Consider the following 25,984-nt stretch of genomic DNA (forward strand, 5'->3'; position numbering starts at 1 on the left):
TACTATGCACTTAATCATTTATTGGCTCAACAGTTACCTACTGAGTAGTTTACTAAACATCAGACACTGTGCTGGGCACCATGGTTACATGGTGACTGAAACAGTGATGATAGCCATCCCCAAGAGGTTTAACATGCACCCAACACTCAAGGAGTTCGCCCACCAATAGGAGACAAGTCTCCTCTCCTTACTATTTTTGACTCTTCACTTTGCCTACTTTAGCTAGGCATAGTACGAGCAACATAAACCAGGTAAAAGCAGTGGTATATCGCTTTTAGTCATAATACAAGGTCATGACTTCATCATGAAAGACCAATATTACCCCTTAGGTAATGTATCCTCCAGTCCAAGTGCTGATGACAACGGCACTCTAGTACAGGTTAAGTTTCCCTAATCTGAAAATCTGAAATCCAAAATGCTCCAGAAATGGAAACTTTCTGAGGGCTGATATTACACTCAAAGGAAATGCTCACTGGAGCACTTCAGATTTGGATTTTGAGATTAGGGATGCTCAATCACTAAGTATAATGCAAATATTCCAAAATCCAGAAAAAATCTGAAATCTAAACTACTTCTGGTCCCACGCACTTGGGATAAGGGATACTCAATCTGTATCAGAATATACATTTCTTTTCAACCCTCCTAGACAGAGAAAAGTAAAAGTCACAAGGATAACAGAAAAACTAAGAAAGAAGTTGTTTTTTTTTTTAAGTTACCTGTGTTAATGACTTTAGGAATAGGATCAATTTCTTCATCTACAACAAAAGGTTCTGGCCTGGGGAAGACTTGTACATCAGCAGTTAGGTGGCCACATTTGAGAACAGCATGGAAAGGAGTATATGCCAGGTCTATCAGTTTTCTAGAATAGAGTAATTGTTATAGGAAGAATAATATGATATATATAAAAGTAGTTTTATAAGATACAAAGTTTGTTTTCCTTTCAAGTAGGCTCCAAAACTAAGATCTGACCATTTGTGAAAAAGAACAAAAGCTGACATTTCTGGTGAGGAAATTTCAATTCTGAAGAGCCCCAAATCAAGTTAATCTTTCAAACTGCTGAGTTCTAAGGTAGTCGATATCCATAGACGTTACAGATTCAGCTATGCTTAATTTAAATGGGAATGAACCTTTAAAAAAACCACTAATACCAATCATTTTATCTGAAAAATGTGCAAATTGGGGAAAAGAAATGACACAATCAGAAATAGTAAAGTAGATATTCCTGCTGGATGTCAAATTATAATAACGGATTATAAAGAAGGCAAAAAAGCTAGAAACATATACTCACCCAAACATAGACTGTACATTTTTCAAGCACAGAGGACCATCAATAGTAAAAATCTGCCCCTCACCATTGTTTAAATCTATGAGACGTTCAAGGCATTCTAAGGAATCGGTGCTCTGAAGCTATAAAGCAAAAGAGATGACCCCTTTAAAGTGGCACAAAATGCCAAATTATTATCAGCACACCAAGGTCAAAGCCATTACAATAACACAGGCAATAAATAACAGACGATTTTTTTAAAACAGCCAATGTGATAAGAAAATAACTATAACAATTTTGACTCAAGTTTACCATAGAGGAATGTTATATAAAATGACACCAATAGAGCTATTTCATTCAGAAGTAATTTTGTGAAGATTCTCAGAGGTGACCACAGTTATTATTTACACTTTATCTTCCTTCCAAAGTGTTTCTAACACTTTTGGTAAGAACCACCATTATATTTTACAGAGGGAAAAACTGAAGTGAAGAAAGGTTAAATAACTTTCCCAAATAAATGGGAAAACTAGGAAAATCAGGAAGTGAATTGTTTAATAAAACATATATCAGAGTAATGTTACTTTGCCAAAAAAATCAAAGCACACTTCTGTCAACATTTCTAGTAGAATAAACATACGAAGTCCTCAATGAGGGAAATGACACCAAAAAGAACAACACCCTTGACCCTTTAGCACTCATCAGGATACATAACAACTCCAGCTATGTTCCCTAGATGGAGCAATACTCTGAAATTTCAAAGAACATTTGAGACCCGGAGCCTTTTCAAAAATAGTTAGTGACCAGCCTCAGCTGAAACCAATGGAGTTCCGTGTTACAGTATATGCAATATAGTATTAATGGTATATACTAAAAAGTAAACTGAGCCCTAAAATATACCTTATCAAACTAAAAAGAACTTAGTAAAAGGTATTACCTCCTCCAAATTTGCCATGCACATGATATATAACTTAGATGGGAAAGGAAAAGGTAGCGGAAACCTGTTGTTCTCACTTCGTTGATTGTGAGTAGCTAGGGAATGTCGTAGTGACCCTCTACCAATGCCAAGACAGCCATCTGTCACCAGAACAACCTGTTTGCAAAAAGAGAGAGGAGGTTTGTATATTAAATTACATATTTAAAGCAGTCCCATTTAGCAGTGTTTTCATTGCTAGAAAGAGGTATGAGGAGACTTTGTGGGGTGAATGGAACCCTACTCTGCACTATAGGGTAAAGAACACCATATTTTAATTATAGCTGTGGTTACATAAGGTGTATGCATTTGTCGAAACTCAGTGAACTGTATACTTAAGATCAATGCATTTTACTCTATTTCATCTAATTAAATCTTTTTTTTAAAAAGCTTGCCTCTGAAGACTTAAAAAAAAGGACAAAAACATTCATAAAAAAGGACAAAAACATTCATAACCAATTCTTAATTGTATTAAAACTAGAACCTCATCTCTTTTTTTTTTTTTTTTTTTTTTTTTTTTTTTGAGACAGAGTGTCACTTTGTTGCCCGGGCTAGAGTGAGTGCCGTGGCATCAGCCTAGCTCACAGCAACCTCAAACTCCTGGGCTTAAGCGATCCTACTGCCTCAGCCTCCCTAGTAGCTGGGACTACAGGCATGAGCCACCATGCCCGGCTAATTTTTTTTGTATATATATTTTTTAGTTGGCCAGATAATTTCTTTCTATTTTTAGTGGAGACGGGGTCTCACTCTTGCTCAGGCTGGTCTCGAACTCCTGACCTCGAGCGATCCACCCGCCTCGGCCTCCCAGAGCTAGGATTACAGGCGTGAGCCACCGCGCCCGGCCAACCTCATCTCTTAGATAAAGAGTTGGGTACCTAAGACACCAATGTCATAAATGGCATGAGGACCCATTTCACATGTGTCCCTGGGAAGTACCAGCAGAGAAGTCTTTTATCTTCAAAGACGACAAACTTTAACCATGGTCAATTAAAATGACAACTGCTCTAAAAATGTATTTATAATATAAAGGCCATTTAACCAGAAGTGCACAAGATCTTTAAAATGCATTCTTAACCAACCTATAATTTGAAAAAGCCAATATAATACCAACAACAGATGGTAGCTGAAAAATCATTTTCCTTTTCCTCATTGCTTCAGAGTGATCCTGTGGGGGGTGGACTTCCCAAGCATCCCTGGGGAGGATTATTTTTGCTCTCCCTAGCCTAGTCCAGTAACTTGATAGTAACAGGCCATTAAGGCAGTATTAGGTGGTTGCACCATGTGAAATACCAAGATTGGCACTTACTTCTAAAGCCCAAGAATGCTTGATAGAGGTACCCTGCAGGGATGTCATCTTTTGGGAAGATAGTCAATAGACTACATGGCAATTTCCTTTTCTAGGTACCAACAATTGTTATATAATGATTTACTTCTACCACTAGCTTTTTCCGATGCTAGGTGATAATAAAATATTTCATGTAATGTCAAAATAAGACAGACTTTACTCAATAATGAAGACACAGTCCAGCTATCTAAAACCTTGGTTAAAAAAATTCCACATTTAAACAAATTTAGTAGTAACTGATCATAAAAACAATCACTAACCACCCACCTTTAGTACCCTGTTTTGGACCTGATTCATCCCAAAACTCATCAAGTAAGTCTAAGTGAATTCAGGCCCAGCCCCTTGCTGTCAGGGTACAATACGTCTCAAATTCACACTCTTCCTTTTTACAAAGGAAGAAAAACATCAAAGCACAGAAGTCTGCATGATGCACAAGGTCTAGCTCTTAAAATTTTTCTGAGTTTCTCCTCTAAAATAAAATAAGAAACACCAAATGCAACTATGGTACCTGCTAGCTTCCAGTTCAGAAAATATTGACAACAGAACTTCATTTATCAGTATATTGTTAGGAAATAACAAGATCTAAGATATTCTATGTGCATGGATTTATCAAAATAAATAATGCCTATGAAGTGAGGTGCCAAACTTTTTCCTGCTGAAAAGAAATTGATCAAAAGGCATTTATTGGCTTCTTTAACAAGTATCCACTATATTCTATAAAACTGGGTGGTTTTCACAGTAAGAAAAATGTTTTTTATGTTTTAAAGGTGGGTTTATTGAGATATCCTTTACATGCAGTAAAATTCACCCTTTTTAGTATACAGTTCTATGAGTTCTGACAACTGCATTCAGTCATGTCACCACCTCCACAATTGAGAAACAAATAGTTCTATCACTTCCCATATTCCCTCTTGCTTCTTTTGAATTAATCCATACTCTTCCCTTACTCCCAGGAAACCACAATTTTATTGTTAATTTAAAAATAAATGCTAGTGATGATACTGACACTACTAAGGAATCCTATGTTTGACCCTGTAATAAAGTCATACACCAGGGGCTGGCAAATATGGCCCACAGGCCAAATCTGGTCTACTGCCTGGTTTTGTAAATAGTTTTATTTGAACACAGCCATACCCATCCATTTACTTATTATCTATGGCTGCTTTCATGAAATAACAGCAGAGTTTAGTAGTTTCCACAGACACCTGCAAAGCCTAAAAAATACAAGAAAGTATGTTGACTCCCATCGTAGACTATCATTTTCCTTTTAGCAATGTTTTCTCTTTTCTCCTTCAAAATATGCTGCCACTTCTCAAAGGACTTGTATATAGCAATGTCCAGCTCTCTTTTTCTGCTACTACTCTACTTTGATTTGATGCTTAGTACTGCAGATGCTAAGTAAAGAGCAACAGATTTTATGACATTCATACTCCTCACTTTTTAGACAACTCAGATGAGATGGTTAAAAGTTTGCTGAATAAATGCTGCACTGAGATAATAAAGATAGACTATATTGTACTGAAGTTTACAATTCTATCATTCAATTATAATCACCCCTTCCAGGTATTATAGTTCTAAAATTCCACCGTGAGCCCTTTGTGTTTTATACAAACCATACTCATTTGCTATAAGTCAATTTACTATGAGGATGCTTTCCTTAAGGCATAATTTTGCTGCTTTCTGAGCACATTAGTGTTGATTTAGTGTCTTTTTTCAAGAAGACAACGAAAGTGTAAAATGTAGTTTGTGGAAATTATAATACATGCTGGCAGAGCCTGAAGAAAACTGAAGTACCTCAGTGATTAACATCATTAACTTAGGGCAATGAAGAAGAACTGATCATTACCTGGCAAGGGATTGCACCACCCCATTCTTGCTGAACGATGTTGCAAACACCAACTAATGCAGACTCCAAGCAGGTTTTGTCATAATCATCCATATTACTTAATGCTTCCTTTATTGAATAAAAGATAAAATTGCTCATTATTCTTTAGTTTTAATTTGTTATTAGCAAACAACATAAACTGTTCAAAGTATGAATGTTACACAGGGGATATTGTGTGTTTGAGAGCCCCAAAGCATAGGTTCTTAAAAAAAAAAGATAAAACAGACTTCCTCAATTATAAAGGATAATTAAAAGAGCTTCCCTTTATTCTGTCCTCTTATCAGGTGAGAGTGAACAGTCCACCAAGTTTATACCTTTATAAATGGACCTTGAAGGAAAAAATTGAAATCAACTTTAAACATATCAATAAAAATAATGGCAAAATTTATTATTAAATACTAACTATACCCTAAACACCATTCTAGGCACTTTATGTGCATTTAATCATCACAATAACACCATAAGGTACAGATTATTAACCCTACTTTTAAATGACTAAACTAAGGTAGAGAAAGATTAAGTAACTTTTCCAGATCTCATGACTAGAGGTGGCAGAGCCTGGATTTGTACCCCGGCAATCTGACTTCGGGGCTCCTGGTCTTAAGTATTACTCATCACTCCTTATATAGTAATTCTCTAAATTTCAGAATGCTGAACACTAGAAATCCTCAGTTTATTCACTTACAAGAAAGCCAGTACAATTAAAAAAAAAAAAGTCACTTGAAAACTGTGAGATAGAGTCCCAGCTCTGTGGCTTTCACGCTGAAGCCCAAGGCTCCACCTCTGTGCCACCAGAATCCTTGCCAGGCCCAAGACACCATCCCCAAGTCTCCAGAGCTGCACCTAGACCCCAAGACTCCATTCCAGAGCCTCCACCACCATAGGAGGACCAGAAGAACTGCTCCAAAGTCCAACACCCCACCAGGCCTCAAGCCACCAGTACACTGCAACCTGGTTTGAGCAAACACATACAACCCAGGAACCCATGACAACCACATCCAGCTGCTGCTGTTACCTCTGTGGGAAAACCCTGGGTAGAGCAAACCCCACAACACCAGCCTTAGTGAAGAGGGTCTCGCCCAGCTCCCAACTCGAACATCCTACAACTATCTGCTGAACCACCCAACATCCAACCCAAACAGCAATCAGCACAGCCTTGAGCAGAGGCAATCACAGTAGGACACACGCCCCTCCTCTGCTGCATCAACATTCCAGAGCAGGGAGGAAAGAAGAGCGCCATCTAGTGACCTCCCCTTACTGTAATCAAGCAGCAGAGTTTCCACCAAGGAAAAGGAGCCCTGCAAACCTACTAATCCTGAGTTGAGAAGAGTTCTCAGATGAAAAGAAACCAGAAAAGAACTCTGGCAACATGAAAAATAAAAACAGATCAACACCCTCCAAGGGATCACAATGGAGCTACAGCAGCGAACTCCACCTACAAGGAAATTGTCAAAATGACAGAAATAGAATTCAGAATATAGATGGCAAATGAGATGAATGGAATTGAAGAAAAAGTTGAAAACCAACAAAAAAAAAAGCCCAAAAATATTTCAGGAAATTAATGAAAAAGCCACTAAAGAACTAGAAAAATTAGGAAAGATACATTAATAATAGAACTTAAAGAAATTAAAGTCATTCAGAGATTTTCAAAACACAGCAGAAAGTTTCAGCAACAGATTAAACCAAGGAGAAGAAAGAAAATCAGAGCTTGAAGACAAGGCTCTCAAGCTAACCCAATCATTTAAAGAGGCAAAGAAGAGAACAACAAAGGCAGAGCAATCACTTAGAGAGATATGGGACTATGCAAAGTGAACAAACATACCAATTATATTATAGGTGTCCCTGAAGAATAAGAAAGTGCTAAAAGCATCGAAAATCTATTTGAGGGAATTATTAAGGAAACTTCCCTAGTATCGCCAGCAATCCAGACATCCAGATACAAGATGGTCATCAAACTCCAGGAAGATTCATAGCTAATAGGACATCTCCAAGACACATAGTAATCAACCTGGCCAAAGTCAAAATGAAAGAGAAAATTCTACAAACAGCTAGACGTAAGCAACAACTGACCTACAAGGGAAAATCCATCAGAATAACAGCAGATGTCTCAGTGGAAACCTTATAAGCCAGAAGGGAGTGGGCTCCCATCTTTAATCTTAAATAGAACAATTGCCAGCCTAGAATTTTGTATCCTGCAAAACTGTTTCCCATTTGATGGAGAAATTAAGTATTTCCCAGACAAGCAAACATTGAGGACATTTGTTATAACCAGACCTGCCCTGCATGAAGTACTCAGATCTGCATTATACACAGGTCAGCACAATAGACATCAACCAATATAAAATTACCCAAAAGCTAAAGGTCAAAGCCCAGATACCACAATGGCTCAAGAGGCAAAACAAAGCAATAAAGTTCTACTCAATAGGATAAACAGAAATCCATCCCACTTATCAATCCTTTCAATAAATGTGAATGGCTTGAACTCCCCACTGAATAGACATAGGCTGGCTGAATGGATTAAAAAAATATAAGGCAAGTATCTGCTGTCTCCAGGAAATGCATCTAGCCCATAAGGACTCATTCAGACTCAAGGTGAAGGGAGGGAAAACAATATTCCATGCAAATGGAAACCAAAAGAAAGCTGGTATAGCCATTCTCATATCAGATAGCATAGAGTTCAAATCAACAAAAGTAAAGAAAGACAAAGATGGTTATTATATAATGGTGAAGGGAATAATTCAACAAGAAGGCATAACAATCCTAAATATTTATGTACCTAACATAGGTGGCACCCAGATTCTTAAGGCAAACCCTACTTGATCTAAACAAAATGATAAACAGCAGCATCGTAATAGCTGGGGACTTCAACACCCCACTGACAGAATGGGACAGGTCCTCCAAGCAGAAAATAAACAAAGAAACAATGGATTTAAACAGGACTCTAGAACAAATAGGCCTAATAGACATTTACAGAACATTATACCCCAAACTACTGAATATACGTTCTCATCAGCTCACGGAACATTCTCTAAGATTGATCAGATCCTAGGCCACAAAACATGTCTCAGCAAATTTAAAAAAATAAAAATTATACTATATATCTTCTCAGACTACAGTGGAATAAAATTAGAAATCAATTCCAACAGAAACAGTCAACTCTACACAAAATTATGGAAATTAAACAACCTACTGCTGAACAATTATTGGGTCAAGGAGGAAATTAAGATGGAACTCAAAAGATTCTTCAAGCTAAATGACAAAAGGGATATAAGTTACCAAAATCTGTGGGATTCTGCAAAAGCAGTCCTAAGAGGAAAATTCATAGCCTTAAATGCTTATATCCAAAAGACAGAAAGATCACAAACCAACAATCTAATGAATTATCTCAAGGAATTGGAAAAGGAAGAGCAAACCAATCCCAAACCCAGCAGAAGAAAAGAAATAACTAAGGTCAGACCAGAACTAAATGAAATCTATTCCAAAAGAATTACACAGAAGATTAATAAAACAAAAAGTTGGTTCTTTGAAAAGATAAACAAAATCAACAGGCCTCTCACTAGATAAATCAGAAATAGAAAAGAAAGGACCCTAATAAGCTCAATCAGAAATGAAAAAGGATATCCTGGAAATACAAAATATCATCTCTGAATTCTGTAAAAATCTCTATGCACATACACTTGAAAACATTGAGGAAATGGGCAAATTCTTGGAAACACACAACCTCCCTAGGCTCAATCAGGAAGAAACAGAACTCCTGAACAGACCAATGCCAAGTAATGAAATTGAAGCAGCAATAAAAGATTTTCTAATCAAAAAAAGCCCCGGACCAGATGGTTTCACAGCCAAATTTTACCAGACCTACAAAGAAGAACTGTACCTATAGAACTGGTAACTGTAGAAATTATTGCATAACATCGAGAAGGAAGGAATCCTCCCGAACTCATTCTACGAAGCCAATATCACCTTGATACCAAAGCCAGGAAAGGACACACACAAAAAAGAACATTACAGAGCAATATCTCTTATGAATATAGTTGCAAAAATTCTCAATGAAATCCTAGCAAACAAAATTTAGCTGCACATCAAAAAATAATCCACCACGACCAGGTGGGCTTTATCCCAGAGATGCAAGGATGGTTCAACATATTCAAGTCTATAAATGTGATTCACCACATAAATAAAAACAAAAACAAAGACCATATGATCCTCTCAATAGATGCAGAAAAAGCATTTGACAAAATTCAGCACCCTTTTAAGATAAGAACTCTTAAGAAAATAGGCATGGATGGAACATACCTCAAAATTATAAAAGCCACATATGACAAACCTATAGTCAATATCATACTGAACAGGGAAAAATTAAGAGCATTCCCACTTAGAACTGGAACGAGACAAGGTTGCCCACTGTCACCACTTCTATTTAACATAGTGCTGGAAGTCCTAGCCAGAGCAATCAAGCAAGAAAAGGAAATCAAGGTTATCCAAATGGGAAAGAAGAGGTCAAACTTTCGCTTTTTGCTGATGATATGATCTTCTATCTAAAAAACCCCAAAGATTCTGCCAAGAGACTCCTAGAATTGATAAACAAATTTAGCAGTCTCAAGTTACAAAATCAATGTACGCAAATCAGTAGCATTCCTATACAACAACAACCATTAAGCTGAGAATCAAATAATAAGACTCAATACCTTTCACAACAGCAACAATAAAAAAATAAAATACCTAGGAATATATTTAATTGAGGAGGTAAAAGACCTCTACAGGGAGAACCATGAATCACTGAGGAAGGAAATCATAGAGGATGTAAACAAATGGAAAAACACATCATGCTCACTGATTGGCAGAATCAACATTGTTAAAATGTCTGTACTACCCAAAGTGATTTACAGATTCAATGTAAACCCCATTAAAATAACAACGTCATTTTTCACAGATCTAGAAAACATAATTCTATGCTTCTCATGGAACCAGAAAATACCCCGTATAGCCAAAGCAACCTTAAACAAAAAGAACAAATTGGGAGGCATCAATTTACGAGACTGCAAGCTATACTAGACTATAGTACTGGCGCAAAAACAGAGACATAGACCAATGGATCAGAAGAGAGAACCCAGATATAAAACCATCCTCATATTACCATCTGATCTTTGACAAAGCAGACAAAAACAAATACCGGGGAAAATAATCCTTATTCAATAAATAGTGCTGGGAAAATTGGATAGCCACATGTACAAGACTGAAACATGATCTGCACCTCTCACCACTCACAAAAATTAATTCACAATGGATAACAGACTTAAACCTAAAGCATGAAACTATAAAACTTCCAGCAGAAAATGTTGGGAAAACTCTTATAGATATCAGCCTAGGCAAAGAATTTATGAAGAAGACGCCAAAAGCAATCATAGGAACAAGAAAAATAAGTAAATGAGATGTGATCGAATTAAAAAGTTTCTGCACAGACAAGGAAACAATAGAGCGAATAGGCAACCTACAGAATGGGAGAAAATATTTGCAAACTATACATCCAATAAAGGGCTGATAACCAGAATCTATAAAGAATTCAAGCAAATCAGCAAGAAAAAAATCAAACAACTCCATTAAAAAGTGGGCAGAAGACATGAACAGAAACTTTTCAAAAGAAGATAGACTAATGCCCAAGAAACATTTGAAAAAATGCTCAACATCTCTAATCCTCAGGGAAATGCAAATCAAAACCACAATGAGATATCACCTAAGTCGAGTGAGAATGGCTTTTATCAAAAAGTCCCAAAACAACAAATGCTAGCTTGGATGTGGAGAGAAAGGAACACTTATACACTGTTGGTAGGACCATAAACTAGTAAAACCTCTATGGAAAATAGTATGGAGATACTTCAAAGAACTAAAAGTAGACCTACCATTTGATCCAGCAATCCCACTACTGGGTATTTAACCAAACGAAAAAAAGTCATTTTATCAAAAAGATACTTGTACATGAATGTTTATTGCAGCACAATCTATAATTGCAAAGATGTAGAATCAACCCAAGAGCCCATCAATATATAAGTGAATTAATAAAATATGGTATGCGTGTACCATGGAGTACTACTTAGCCGTAAGAAAAAATGGCGAACTAATACCTTTGTAACAACCTGCATGGAACTGGAGACCATTCTTCTAAGTGAAGTATTGTAAGAATGGAAAAAAAAAATCACATGTACTCACTATTAAATTGGAACTAATTGATCAACACTTGTGTGCACACATGGAAGTAAAACTCAATGGAAATCAAGCATGTGGGAGGCAATAGGAGGGGATGGGTAAATTCACACCTAACCAGTACAGTGCACACTATCTGGGTGATGGGCACACTTATAACTTTGACTCAAACTGTACAAAGGCAATTTATGTAACCAAAACATTTTTACCCCTGTAATATTCTGAAATAAAAAATTTTGAAATTAAAAAAAGTGAGGTATTAAAGTCTCCTACTGTAATTGTATTACTGTCAATTTCTCCTTTCAGATCGATCAATATTTGCTTCATGTATTTATATGCCCCATTGTTGAGTGTATATACATTTACCAAAAAAAAAAAAATCTGTAAGATAATAAAAGGAATGGTATAACAAAATTTTATTACTTATATTAAAAAATTCAAACTGGCCAGGCACAGTGGCTCACACCTGTAATCCCAGGACTTTGGGAGGGTCACTTTAGGCCAGGAGTTTCAATACAGCCTGGGCCAGGCATGGTGGCGTGCATCTGTAGTCCTAGCTACTCGGGAGGACTGGTTGAGCCAGGAGTTTGGGGTTACAGTGAGCTATGATTAGGCCACTGCACTCCAGCCTGGGCAACAGAGCAAAATTCTGTCTCAAAAAAAAAAAAATCAAACTGCATTGACCCTAGATTTCTAAATTGCTAACAATTACTAAACTGTTCGGTTCAATTCCACAAACACTTTTGACTGCTCAATATGGGCAAGGCACTGTGGTAGGCACTGTTGCAAATACTATGATTTAGAGATGTTGTCAGAAAGTAAATTCTCCGGCATAATACACAAAACACATCTGGAAGGTAACACCTATCAATTGAGGTTTAAAAATTATAATTTCTTGCCATCTGTAAATCAGAGCTATGTGTTGGAAAGGAAATACCATTTTGAATTATTCTAGAATAAGGGTTTTTAGAAGAAAGGGCTGTTTTTCATTTCCTCAAGCTTTATGGGAAAGTAGAAAAAATTAAAGCATTGAACCTAAAGATCCTGAATTTTAGAGAATGGAGCATTACATCCTGAGATGCTCACCTTTCCACAGAGAATTCCAGAAAACCAAGATAAGAAAAAAAGGCAACAACTCACAGCTTTAACTCATGGCTTTGCCACAGAAAGACAAAAGACCTACTGGTTGTGAATCCTTGTTTTCATAGCTACACATATTAAGTACCCACAGACTTATTATTAAATAATTCCAAGTTCTAAAACTTCAGTGCAATATTATGTAACACTGTTTTTCTCCCAATAAATCTAGGCTCTGTACATACAATAACTTATTGCTTTTTGTACCTGTAAGGTATTATAATCTCTTGTGAAGGGGACCATCAGCTCCCAAAGTGATGAAAAAACCACCAGTGCTGTAAATTCAAGCTTGTAATTTGTGGCCATGTGCTCAAACAGCATTGTCAAACCATGAGCTGCTAGGTGCTTACGCTGGTATTCCTCAGACCCCTCGATAGACACAGGTCGGGTCATGGAAAGAGATACGTCCATTACCACCACTGTCGGCATGATGAAAATGATCCCAGTGTTCCCACTCAGAATGCAAACAGACAGCTAAAAATAGAGAAATGCTGTAGAAAATAAATAAGGTCTTACATGTCATGGAGAGAAAAAAATATTTTTCACCGTAATTTTAACCAATTTCCCAGAAATGAGTGGAACCAAACCTCATTTAAGTTGAGGTAAGGGCAAATCTGTAGAGAATTCAGTGAGACAAAAGCAAGAAGCTTAGTTACTGTGAGGACTGCTCTTAGTAGCAAATTCGGGTATCCTTAACTTTCATACAATCAACTTTTACACAACTTAATATAATAAACATTCTTACATCACCTCTCCAACACTTAATTTCCTGAAGAACATTTCTAGTTGTCCTATGATGGTACTATTTGACAATCAGACATTCTTTTTTGGTACCATCACTATCTTAATATCAGCAGTATTATAGTGCTAGTATTTATTTTGTTGCTTGGTGCTCTTGTTTTATTAAAATGAATGCAAAATATAAAAATGAAAGGGCTAGTAACGTCATAATCCAAATTAGACAAAGCTGGAAATCATTAAGCATAACAAAAGCAACACACTGTTAGTCTCAGTAGTATTCACCATACATAAACTGGCTAATGGTGCTTTAACTGTGAAGGAAAAAAATAAAATTAAAGAATATGTATATGAAGTTGGAATTATCTCATGAAATTGTGTAGAAAAGTCAAAATGTAGAAATAGAGGAAATGAAGAGTTCTTTAAAATTATGGATTGAGAATTAGCATGAAGAAAACATTTCCGTGCTCAGATACAAAGACATGCTTATGAGGATACAGCTTGCTACTACTCTAATATTAAGCAAACTGTAGTCTTTTGACACAATGAAATATCATATAGCTATAAATAACATATGCAGATATTAGAAATACTTATGTGAGGTATTAGTAACTGAGAAAAGCATTTCACAGGACTGTATATATGTACTTCTTAAAACTTCATAAAAATCATATTGCATACATACAATTAGGGAAGACTCTAGGTGGATATAAACAGGTTAGAAATTTAATGCTCACTAATTTCGTTTTTAGAATTCATTTCAAAACACTTAACGGTGACTAGACTGCTTGTTTTAGTATAGTGCCTAACTGCAAATGTGTGATATCTCAGAATTCCATTGTAAGTAGGCTGTTGGGAACTCAGAACATGTTGGTTTATGAAAACAATGTTATATATTAGGTTAGGAGAGCAAGACTGTCTCAAAAAACAACATCAATAAAGTTAAACCAGAGAAAAAAATTACTTTTCCAGACTCCTTAGAATTCCAAAATGTTTAACCATTTTAATAGAAAAAATTAAAATGTGTATCCCTCTTCTCTGCCTCATTAAACAGTATGTGCCAAACATAATTTACCCTCTTATGATGACTTCACATCACCGCTCTAAACACCAATACTTCTCAGCACACTAGTATCCTGAGGAATTCACTTTATACTAGCATTTCCCTAAGTGTCCGAGTGTGTGCTGCGGAACACTGTTCTGGAGCGATGCTTTAAGAAAAATGAGTTTGGGCCTATTAAAGATTCTGAGAAATTCTACAGGAAAGAATCAAGTTTAAGTTACTAACCCTGTTTTTCCCATTTAACTCTTCTCTATAAAATTGGTGTTAAGGTCCCACGGAACAAGTATTGTATAAGAATATACATGGAAACACTACCTTATACTCAATCCAGACTGTTGTGCTCTGTTTTGGTGCCTCTTCTTTATAATTGTCAGACCATCACCTTGCATTCCACTTTTTCAGTAATCCTCTGCAATCATTCTCCCTTTTTCTGATTCACTGCTTCTTGGCTGCTGTGGCCTGGAAAGCCAGGTAATCAAACTTGTTAAAACTGTGTCCAAGGTCAAAGGACCAAGCTCTGTGAGCCAGTGGGTTTCTTCTACAGTAAAACACACAAGATTAGGTGTATCAACTTGGTTCTATTTTGTCTACTCAGTATTTCTTATATCATTTCTGGGTCTTGCCTGTGTTCAAGAAGTGAGGTCCTATACAACACTGGTTCAACTACACTACAGTAGACCATAACATAAGCTCATTAAGAGCAGGGACCATGTCAGATTTTGCCCACCAATCTCTCCTCAGAACTTACCACAGTAACTGGTGCATAGAAGGTACTCAACAAATATTTGATAAGAACTAATGAACCACCTCTAGTCACCAGATATATTAATTCTTTAGCAAAATACATGATAAATTTTAACTGTGGACAATAGAAACACACTTCCTCCTCATCTGAGCAGAGATACCGGGGACTCCTACACCTCTAGGCAGGTATAGCATTAACCTAGCTCAAGCCTGGTTGTCCCATTCATAGAGGCCTTTATGTTTTTCAAAAGTTGGGGATCATGAGAAGGACTACCCTCACCTCTCAGGAAAATGGGAAACAGTTTATATAGACTTAGATCGGGTACAGAGAAGCACCTTTGCCCATGAAATCTGCTGTAACACAGGAATGGGTGACATAGCTGGCAGTCTTGCCATCTCTGACCTGTGGAATTGGCTCTTTCTCCCAAATGTCCACTCCCAAATGCCCCTCCTTAACAATGGCAAAGTTGTGGGAAAACAATTTAGCACTCAGGTTGTAAGCATAGGAGTAAAAGAGGGAACTGAATGTTCCTGAAGGATGGTTCACTCAAGCAGGCTAGGCTTGATATAAAAAAAAAAATCCCTGCCCACCACAGTTTAGCAATTTTGTGAGAACACTATTCCTCACTCGGGTTGATTCTGACCCTCAAGTCTCCCACCCTCACACCTTTCCCATATGTACTGTTTACATACAACGGTTCAGACAACTAGGGGTCTTCTTTCTCAAGAACAATGTAGTCCTGAGAATAGACACTAGCCACCTGATTTGGCCTTAAATGCCATGTCTCCATCTGCTACACATTTATAATTCTTCCCTGAAGGTGATAGTTAACTCATTTATAAAGAATTGATTCTCAGAAGTTTCGCTCTCGAACTGTGACTTCACTTGAATTTCTAGGAGCCCCCCGTTCATGTTAGGGTCCTCACCTACTCTTCGGCTTTCCTGTCAGCCCGACTTCCCTTGCTCTGACGAGTCCCTCCGGAGTTCTCGGATACAATTTCATCTCTAAACGTCCAGCCTGGAAATACAGAATGCCTGCATTTGGATCGCATCAGGGGGATGTATTTTTACCTTAAAAATCAGTCAAAATCATTTTCACAACTGGAAGTCTCTTAAGGGAAGAGGGGACAGAGAGGGCCCGGGCAGGGGACAAAATCGTGCAGTTTATGCGGAGCTGGAAACCCGAGTCACAGGGCGAGGAGAGGCCGGGAGCAGAGCCCCGGAACTATCGCTTCAGAGAGGGCGCGGGGCGACCCCCGGGACAGCGGGGAGGCCAGGCACTGGTCCTGCGTTGTTCTTCACCCCTCACCCCTTCACCTGTAGCCCCAACAAGCAACGAGAGGCAGCCCCGGGCCCCGGCATCTCCCACTCACCCCGCGCCCATCGCCGCCACAGTCCGTCCTCAAAAGCTTTCCGGCCTCGCGCCACAGCCGGAACTATAGGGCCGCGCGACGAAAGGGAACCCGACACCTGCACTCCGCCCCGGGCTGGGCGGGGCGTCGAGGGCCGCGGAGGGCAGGGCTAATGCTCTCGGCACCAGGGACGCTAGAGGGCGCGTCCTCTTCAGAGCTGCTCTCCGCGGTGGCCAATCTGCGACCCTTCTACTCCGCACAAATCCCTAACTCCGCTGAGCCCGGGCTGGGTCTGTCCGTTCCCGCCCTTCTTTCCTGCGCTGCGCTCTAGCTCTCGCCGTACTCGGGCTCCTGTCCCCTCCCCCTCATTGACGCAGGGGCCTCACCTGGCCCGGGGACTCTGTGACCCCTTCACACTCACCGGGGCCTTGTCAGTGCACCAGCCTACCGCTTGCTGAGGCCCCTCTTTCCCGACACTTTTCAGACCTCTCAGTCACATCCTCTGAACCAGTTGACAGAATCCGCTTCTTACTCCTTTAAACTATAATTCCTGGCTGAGGAGTGCTCCTACTAAGCACTCTGGGGTGTGTGTGTGTGTGTGTATACATATATATGTATACTATAAAATATAGAGTTGTTTTATTTTATTTTATTTTTTCCTTTTAGAGACAGGGTCTCACTCTGTCGCCGCAGGCTGGAGTGCACTGGAGCAATCAGAGCTCACTGTAACCGCGAACTCCTGGCGATCCTCCGGAGTAGCTGGTACTCCAAATGCACCACAACGCCTGGCTAATATTAAATATTTTTTTTTGTATTGTTTGTAGAAACAGGGTCTCACTATGTTGCCCAGACTGGTTTCAAAATTCTGGCCTCAAATGATGCTCCCACTCCAGCCTACTAAGGTGCTGGGATTACAGGTATGAACCACTACCCCTGGCCTACTCTGTTTATTTTTCTTAGTTGACCTGAGCCCAATTTATGTGAAGACTTGGCCTTTTGGTGTTCTCAGCCAAGATGCTCACTTTATTTCCCCCATCCCCTCTTTGAGGGAAGCAGAGGGAGGGTTCAGTTAGTTCCCCCAACACTGGGAAAGGTGCATTGCTGAGGGATTTATGCTCAGGTTTTCCTGTAAGGCACCATGGGCCCTTGCCTGCCTCTCTGGCCACCTGGTGTCCCCATTGTAGCCTGTGCCTCAGTGAGGTCTTTGAGAGGGCAAGAGGTGGCTTTCTTTCTAACCATGTAGGGATCCAAGGAATACCAGCTAGAGGTAGGCTTGAAGGGATGCCAGCAGGCTCCCGGGTAGTTGTGGTTCCAAGAACAATGCAGTCCACTTAGGTTACAAGTGGGTACAGAAAGGCCTCTAGAAGACCTTAGGCATTTGCCACTTTTTCTTCTAGCTAGTGGGATGGGGCGAGATAGGGGGTGGGACAAGGAAGGAGGATGCTTTGAAATGAACCAAGTCTGTCTCACTTCTCACAGCTTGTTCTGTGGGAGAGTGTGGGGCCAGTTGCTTGCAGTTCTTTCCTGTCTCCTCTTTATATCAGAAGTGGCAGAGAGAGACACGTCAGTCCCTGGGAATATTCTTGCCAGCCTCTGGGCTCAGGGGCCTGCAGACTGCTCTATTTGCTTCAAAACTTCTTTCTCCAACCTGGCTGGTCTCACCGTCTCAAGACCTTGTTATGCACTGGGCTGTAGGTAAGTAAGGTTGCAGCCTGATTACTTAGTCGTAATTTCTCATCTTCCCTTATTGGGAGGGATGTGGCCAAGAATGTGTGGACAAGGGAGTTATCTAGTTACCCTTAATGTGGCAATGACTCAGCCATAGGGTTACTGTTCTTCTGGGAGTTCCCACTCAGTTCCACAGTCTGATTCATTATTTCACCCAGTCCTAAAGCTTAAGTTTATTAGTTTGCTGATGGGTGTTCAGATCTGGTGACCTAGTCCTTCTGAATAACAGGCTTTTGGGAAACTGGGAAAGCAAAAGATCAATTTATTAAATTGACAATAAAAGGTAGAACTACCAAGAGAACCATGTCACTCAGGGTGACTGATGTGTTTGGGGTTTTTTCCTCCTTAGTGGAATCCCATTAAAAACGAGAAAGTTGTTCAGTGAATATAAAATCAGAGAGCATCAGCACAAAGGGTTAGAAGGTCTAAAAGGAGATGTTTTTCAAGCCACAGCTGGCTGATAAATTTCTTTTGCCCACTCAAGAGACCCTCAGCATTTGCATGTTTACACACACATTAAAGGAAATCAATAAACAGCTTCCTTTTCATAATCTCTCATCCCCTCTATATTTTCCTGCCTTGAAACAGTGGATAGCTATCACAGAAGCTTTGAAAGGCAAAGTATTTGGCCCCAGTCTGACAGAGTAAAGGTTAATGACAAAAATACCAGCCCTTTGTAGGGGTTAGATACTGGGGCTCAAAGGGATGTCCAGATATATAATTCTCCTACGGCATGTGTTGAAAATGCAGATTCTCAGGCCCTGCTGACTGACTTGGAATTTCATAGCTTGGTGCCCGAGAATCTCTATGGTTAAGCTTCCAAGATGATTTTTATCTACAGAGAGGAAAGGAAAGGAAGTAAGTGAAGAAAAGGCAAGAAGGGGTGGGGAAGCAATGGGCCCAGGTCCCTTTTCTTTTCTTCCTTCCCCTCCTCCTCCACACCCTCACTTCCCTACTCTCGTGCTATCTTTTACCCTGCATCTTCCTCCCTGCCTCTCCTAGGCCTGACCCTGTCCGCTTCCAAATCATACTTCTTTTTTTGTGTGTGTGACAGAGCCTCACTCTGTTGCCCAGGCTAGAGTGTCTTGGCATCAGCCTAGCTCACAGCAACCTCAAATTCCTGGGCTCAAGCAATCCCTCTGCCTCAGCCTCCAGAGTAGCTGGGACTACAGGCATGTGCCACCATGCCCAGCTAATTTTTGTCTACATATTTTGAGTTGTCCAGCTAATTTCTTTCTATTTTAAGTACAGATGGGGTCTCGCTCTTGCTCAGGCTGGTCTTGAACTCCTGAGTACAAACGATCCTCCCGCCTCAGCCTCCCAGAGTGCTAGGATTACAGGTGTGAGCCATCACGCCCAGCCCAAATCATACTTCTAATTTCCACTATTTTCACCAAAGCAGAAGTCCAGAGAAACCATAGATAGGACCCTCTCTCTTCTGAAAAAAATTTGTTATGGAAATCAAACATAGACAAAGATAGGGGGATTAACATAATAAATCTCCATGTGCCCTTCACCCAATTTTTACTGTCAACTCAATCTTCATCTTGTTTTACTTATACCCCTACCCACTTCTCCCCAACATATTATTTTTATGCATATCCCAGATAGCATAACATTTTATCCATAAATATTTCTGTATGTATCTCTGAAAGAAGTTTAAAAAACATAATTACAATGCCATTATCAAATTTAAAATAACTAACAATAAATTCCTAATGTCACTAAATATCTAGTCAGCTTTAAAATATCCAGTTTTATCATAACTATCATAAATTTTGCTTTTTTACACTTAGGTTGTTTGAATCAGGATTGATGTGAGATCCAGACATTGCAATCTGTTAATATATCTCAAAAGTTTCTTTTAATATGTAGGCTTCTCCCTCCCTATTTTTTTTCCTTTGCAATGTATTTGGTAAAGAAACTGTGGCCTCTTTTAAAAAATTGCTCTCAATCCTCTTTCAGTCTTTTTCAGAACATTTGAGAAAACCACAAAGCTTCTCTGTATTTTAAATAATGAAAAGACTTGCAGAACAAAGAAAAGCTTTCACATATTTCCAATTCCAATTAACTTTGCCTCTGCTCTGTAAATAGGATGAGACTTATCCACTGCTGGATCTCTAGGGTCTAGCATGTGATGCTGGATTTGCATTTGTGAAAAGAAGATCGGAGGGAAGGGAGGCAGGTTATTAGGAAAAATGGATTTGCATTTGTGGAAAGAAGATAAGAGGGAAGGGAGAGAGATTATTAGGAAAAAAAGTGAAAGGGGAAAGCACAGAAAATTTGGTAGATACTACATTTCTCTAAGAAAGTAAAACTGAACTTCTTTATTCAGGATAAACTCTCCTTAAAAAGTGTTATAAAGCCTGAATTTCTAAAGGCCCCTCATGATCTGGTGCCAACCTATCTTGCCAGGCTCATCACCCCCTTAAAGTCTTGGTAGCATATTTCATTGAAAAAGCAGATAAAACAAAATAAAACAATTTTTTTTTTTTTTTGAGACAGAGTCTCGCTTTGTTGCCCAGGCTAAAATGAGTGCCATGGCATCAGCCTAGCTCATAGCAACCTCAGACTCCTTGGCTTAAGCGATCCTACTGCCTCAGCCTCCCGAGTAGCTGGGACTACAGGCATGCGCCATCATGCCCGGCTAATTTTTTCTTTATAGATTTTTAGTTGGCCATATAATTTCTTTCTATTTTTAGTAGAGATGGGGTCTTGCTGTTGCTCAGGCTGGTCTCGAACTCCTGACCTCGAGCAATCCACCTGCCTCGGCCTCCCAGAGTGCTAGGATTACAGGTGTGAGCCACCGTGCCCGGCCAAAATTTTTTTTTAATTATGAAAGTAATTTGTGTCTATGGGAAAAATTCGAAGTTTCAAAATAAAGTGAAAAATACGCATTTCCTTTCCTACAAGTAACGATATATATCTCCCTGCCTCAAGTGTGGTTCCAGCCACTGGCTTGGAGAGGTGAAATACCAGAGAGTTTGTATGATTTTGTTCATTCTCTGTCTATTGGTGACAGAAGTACAGCCATTCTTACATATGCTGTGCAAAATCGTCTCTACATATGTATGTGTATATGTGTGTATACATAGTTTACATATGTACTACATAAATATAACATTATATATAATGCTTTCTCACTAAATGCAACAATGTTATATATATAGTTCTGTACCTTGCCTTTATTATTATTGATTTACTAATATATCCTTGGCATATATATCTTTCATTCCTTTTACCTGCTGTATATAATTGACTATTAGAAAGATGTGCCAGATTTATGTAACCAGTTCTCTATTGACATTTAGATATATTTCAGTTTTTGCTATTACAAGCAAGGCTGGAGTGGGCCTTGTAGACTATTGTAGGGGCTTTTATTCCAACTGAGGTGGGAAGCCACTGGAAAGTTTGGCATACAGGAGGGACATTATCTGATTTACAGTTTAACAAAGTCACTTAGGCTGCTGTACCCGGTTTACACTCCCTCACCAGTATCGGGACTGGATATTATTTACATTTCTTAGTCCTTGTCAATTTATAGGCAAAAATAAAAAGGTATCTTGTTATGCCTCAATCATCATTTCCTCTACAAAAAATAAAAAATGTTATCCAGGCATGGTGGTGTGCACCTGTAGTCCCAGCTACTCAGGAGGTTGAGGCAGGAGGATTGCTTGAGCCCAGGAGTCTGAGGTTGAGTGAGCTATGATGACACTGCTGCACTCCAGCCTGGGCAACAGAGTGAGACCGTGTCTCAAAAATAAATAAATAAATAAATAAACAAAAGCCCTCTGATGTCACCTGTCTGACCTTTTCTCTAGATCCCAGGTCCCTCCAGATAGGTACCCGACGGTGAGGATGAAAACCTTTTTCTGAGCTGGACTCAACCCAAAGTGCCACCACCTGTGTCTCTCTGCCTCAGGTATGGTTCCACTCGTGAGACTTTCGAGTCGACATTTTCCACTCCCTCCATGTGTGGCCCAGGTGCCCCATCTCTGAGCATCTCCCTTACTGGAATATACTTTTTCAGTCTGTCAACAAATATATTTATTTATTGAATACATTTATTGAGTGCCAGGCACTGTTCTGGGCTCTGAGGATTCAGTGGTGAATAAAACAGGCAAGGTCCCTATCTTCTTGGAGCTCACTTGCTCATAAGAAATGCAAACATTAATCAGGTGATTACACTGATCAATACCCAGTAGAGTGTTGTAACAATGGAATGCATGGAGGACCTGCTGTCCCTTCTAACACAGTCTGACTGTGATTTCCAAAAGCAGGACAATAACAACAGTACCAGGCACTGTTAATATGTTATATGTATTAATTTACTTAATCCTCACAACAACTCTATCAAGCAGGTAATGTCATTTTACACGATGAGAGGTTTACAGCCACTGAGAAGATAAATAACTTGTCCAAACTCACGTGGGTCTTATAGATGATGCTTCCATTCTTAGCTAAGCAACCAACTTTTCTAAAGCCTATGCCACAATCCCATGAGAATAAGACAGAAGGAAGTGCATTCACTCCCAGCGAGTAGGATTTAGGTTAGACACTAGGAAGAACTTCTTGGCAACATTTATGAACATATGAGAGAAAGAAATCACTTTTCTGGGAATTTACTTCTCCCCTGAATTTGTTATACTACATAAATATCATAACATTGTAAAAATAGAAGGATTATTCCAGAAAAAAATCACTCATAATTCCACTTTGTGAATTGTGTTCCTTTTTTCGTCTTTCTGGGCCAGACTGAGACTGTGTTAAACAGTTGGTGTGAGAAGGAAAGGAATTAGATCTGCCTCTACTCACGGCAGCATAAAGGCAAAGACATGTAACTAGCAGAGTTCAGCCCCTGTCCCCAGGCTTCCAACATCCAGAATGACCGCAGGACACCCAGAGATGAAGCTAGCCCTTCCACAGGGGAGCTTCAGCAGAGAGAGCCAGTTCCCATCCTATTATTCCAGGCCCTCCCTCAGGGTGAAGTGGGGCAGAAGTGAGGCAGTGAGGGATTCCCTGCTATTTCAGATGAAACTAACCCAAAGCAGCATGCCATCCGTGTACGCTGGAGGAAACAGGGAAGGGAGGAGGGTACAATCAGTAAATATCAGGCAGAGTCAGCAGAATGATTGAAATGGCTTCCAGGTCATCACTGGGTAGGATCATGGGGCCCCAGCTACCTTACCCCACTCCCACTTTGATCAGCTCCAAGTCATGGGCTAGAGGTGCAGGAGGCTCAGGGTGCCAGCTCCTCAGGCACCTTGGGACGTCCCAGCCTGCTCTGGGGAGATCCATTAGTGCCTTCTGCCCCAAGGATTTCCATTAGGCCTAATAAAATGTATTTCATGTATGAAATGCTTTGAATTTTGCATAGTATTTTCTCCAGGATCCCCATTTTTTGTTTTGATTCTCACATTCACCTTATGGATAGGTAGAGCAGGTATCATTATCCTCACATTTACATTTAGATTACATTTGGAATCACACAGTAGCAAGTACAGCCTTGGGCTAACTGAGGTCTTCTGATCTCTTAAGCCCCAGGCACTTTCTCTTGGTTTCCTCAGAGTGCCTTCTGAATCTTTCCCAAACTTTCCACCACCTGACCATGGAAACCCTGCAGCACTTGTCATTCCCATAGTTTAGAAAGTTTGAGAATCACTCCCAGGTCCCCCATTGACTCTGAGGGCCTACGGCAAGCCCATCTGTGTCCCTGGTCAAAAGCCCACCCGCTCAGGCTTGGTCAGAGGCACTGGGACCAAGAACTTGTACAATGCCCTGATAAGCTTCTTAGAAGAGGCGGGTATTAGCCAGGATCGGATATTCTTCCCCTGAGATGCCCTTCACACATGCCCTGCCTTGAATTAGGATTCCATAAGGGCACTGGGGGCAGGAGAATGGGGTGTTCCTTCCTGTCCAGCTTCAGACCCACTCTTTGAGACCCTGGATTCTGACAAGTTCCCACAACTGAGGAGACACCCAGATGTCGAGGTTTGAAGGTAAATGATGTGATTAGGTAGGCGGGATCCGCTGGGGTGCCAGCTCAGCCCTGTTATATAACATGGGCACGCCAGAAAGAGAGAGAGTGTCTGAAGTTTCTGTAGGAGATACAAGTGGGCTTGCTACAAAATGCTGAGTTCATGACAAGGGACAGCATGGAGGCAGGGAGATAGTGGATAGAAAATTATAGAAATCAGGACAAAGAAGGAAGTGTATTTATTCCTACTTCTCCTTTTGCTTATTCCTCTTCTGCTTTTTAAGACAATTGCATTTGCGTTTCTAATTAGTGTGGTGTGCTAGAAAGAATGGGGGATTAGGCGGTTCATCTACTCGGCTACTCACCAGCTGTGTGACGTTAAGCAAGTCACATCTCCTCTCTGGACCTCGGTGTCTTCATGTCTCACATGAGGAGTTGGTTATTCCAGACAGAGTCTACGGGTTACTCAGATCACTTCTAATATATTACTATTATATAGAAAACCAATCAAGTCTAGTTATTGTTTTGTAATAATCCATGGACATTGATTAGAGATTTAAGTAATATATACTTGGGCTGGGCCTCAATGCCCTTCTTTATAAAATGAAGCATTCTTGCCTCCTGCATCCTGTGTAAAACTAACCCTTAATGTAGCACTGGATTTTCTTCAAGGCTTTTCACAGACCTTGTGTGCTTTTGCTCTCTCAACATTCCTGTGACATAGTTATTACTATTTATGTAGATATTATTATTACAACAAAATTTAATTTAATTTAAATTTAAAGTATTATAACATGCACATGATAAAAATGTCAAATTAATAGACTACACAGTAAAAAGTAAATCTCCCTCTGACCTCAGATCCTTAGTTTCCCTTTCCCAGCTGTCTTTCCAGAGATCATCTTTACATAATCAGTATCTATGTTATCGTGCCCATTTCACAGATGAGGCACCAAAGCTTAGCCTGTCCAGGATGACACAGCTGATAAGCAGCAGAGCAGGGAATCCAGGCCTTTGTCTCCATTCCCCATGTTCCTGTCACCACACTGCACTCTCTGGGAAGCTCCATGACATTAACTTTTAAGCTTTGTCCTCCCTGGATTGATATGGTGGAATCATTTTAAGTTGGTCGAGAAATACACATGAAACCTTAATGCCCCTGGGAATGCCCTCTACTGCTGCCTATTTTAGTCAACAGCTTAAAATCATGTCTCCCCTACCTCTTTCCTGCCTTTGATAAGGTGAGATCTGTGGTCTGGGTACCAACTATGGATGACTGAGCTCCCAGCATCTTAGGCTTGGGCCTGTGGAGTACTGGCAGGAAGCCCAGAGAGGACTGGGTAGACTCCACAGAGCACCCAGGTTCCAGCTCAGGAAGCTGGGCTGCTGGCATGCCGACACAGCCTAGAGGATCTCTAGCTACTCTTTCTCTAGCTTTCTCCCAAGGGCAGGCATTGGCTCCTGGAGTGGGGCAGGGGTAGTTTGCTCCAGCAGAATCAACTGTGCACCCCCCGCACCCCCACAAAGGCCCCTGCTTGATACTTTTGGGTCCCTGGGGCTTCTATCATCACTTTTGTCA

General features: G+C 39.9%; 1 protein-coding gene across 3 annotated transcripts in view; it reads right to left on the minus strand.

Moving 5' to 3' along the window:
• Positions 1 to 16,804, minus strand: part of INTS14 (integrator complex subunit 14) — a 31,663-nt gene extending 14,859 nt beyond the window's left edge. Inside the window, exons 1-8 of one of the 3 annotated variants that reach the window (XM_045541121.1) lie at positions 16,722 to 16,804; positions 16,275 to 16,366; positions 14,919 to 15,062; positions 13,010 to 13,276; positions 5,426 to 5,533; positions 2,199 to 2,354; positions 1,289 to 1,407; positions 717 to 859 (exon numbers count right to left, since the gene is read on the minus strand). In XM_045541121.1, coding sequence (XP_045397077.1) covers positions 717 to 859; positions 1,289 to 1,407; positions 2,199 to 2,354; positions 5,426 to 5,533; positions 13,010 to 13,231 — 748 coding nt within the window. In that variant the 5' untranslated portion in view covers positions 13,232 to 13,276; positions 14,919 to 15,062; positions 16,275 to 16,366; positions 16,722 to 16,804. Of the gene's footprint in view, positions 1 to 716; positions 860 to 1,288; positions 1,408 to 2,198; positions 2,355 to 5,425; positions 5,534 to 13,009; positions 13,294 to 14,918; positions 15,063 to 16,274; positions 16,367 to 16,721 lie in introns of all 3 variants that reach the window. The other 2 variants (XM_045541128.1, XM_045541136.1) reach the window with 2 other exon arrangements.
• Positions 16,805 to 25,984: the final 9,180 nt, after the last annotated feature.

Source organism: Lemur catta, chromosome 1 (genome assembly GCF_020740605.2).
Source record: "Lemur catta isolate mLemCat1 chromosome 1, mLemCat1.pri, whole genome shotgun sequence".
NCBI classification, from domain to species: domain Eukaryota; kingdom Metazoa; phylum Chordata; class Mammalia; order Primates; family Lemuridae; genus Lemur; species Lemur catta.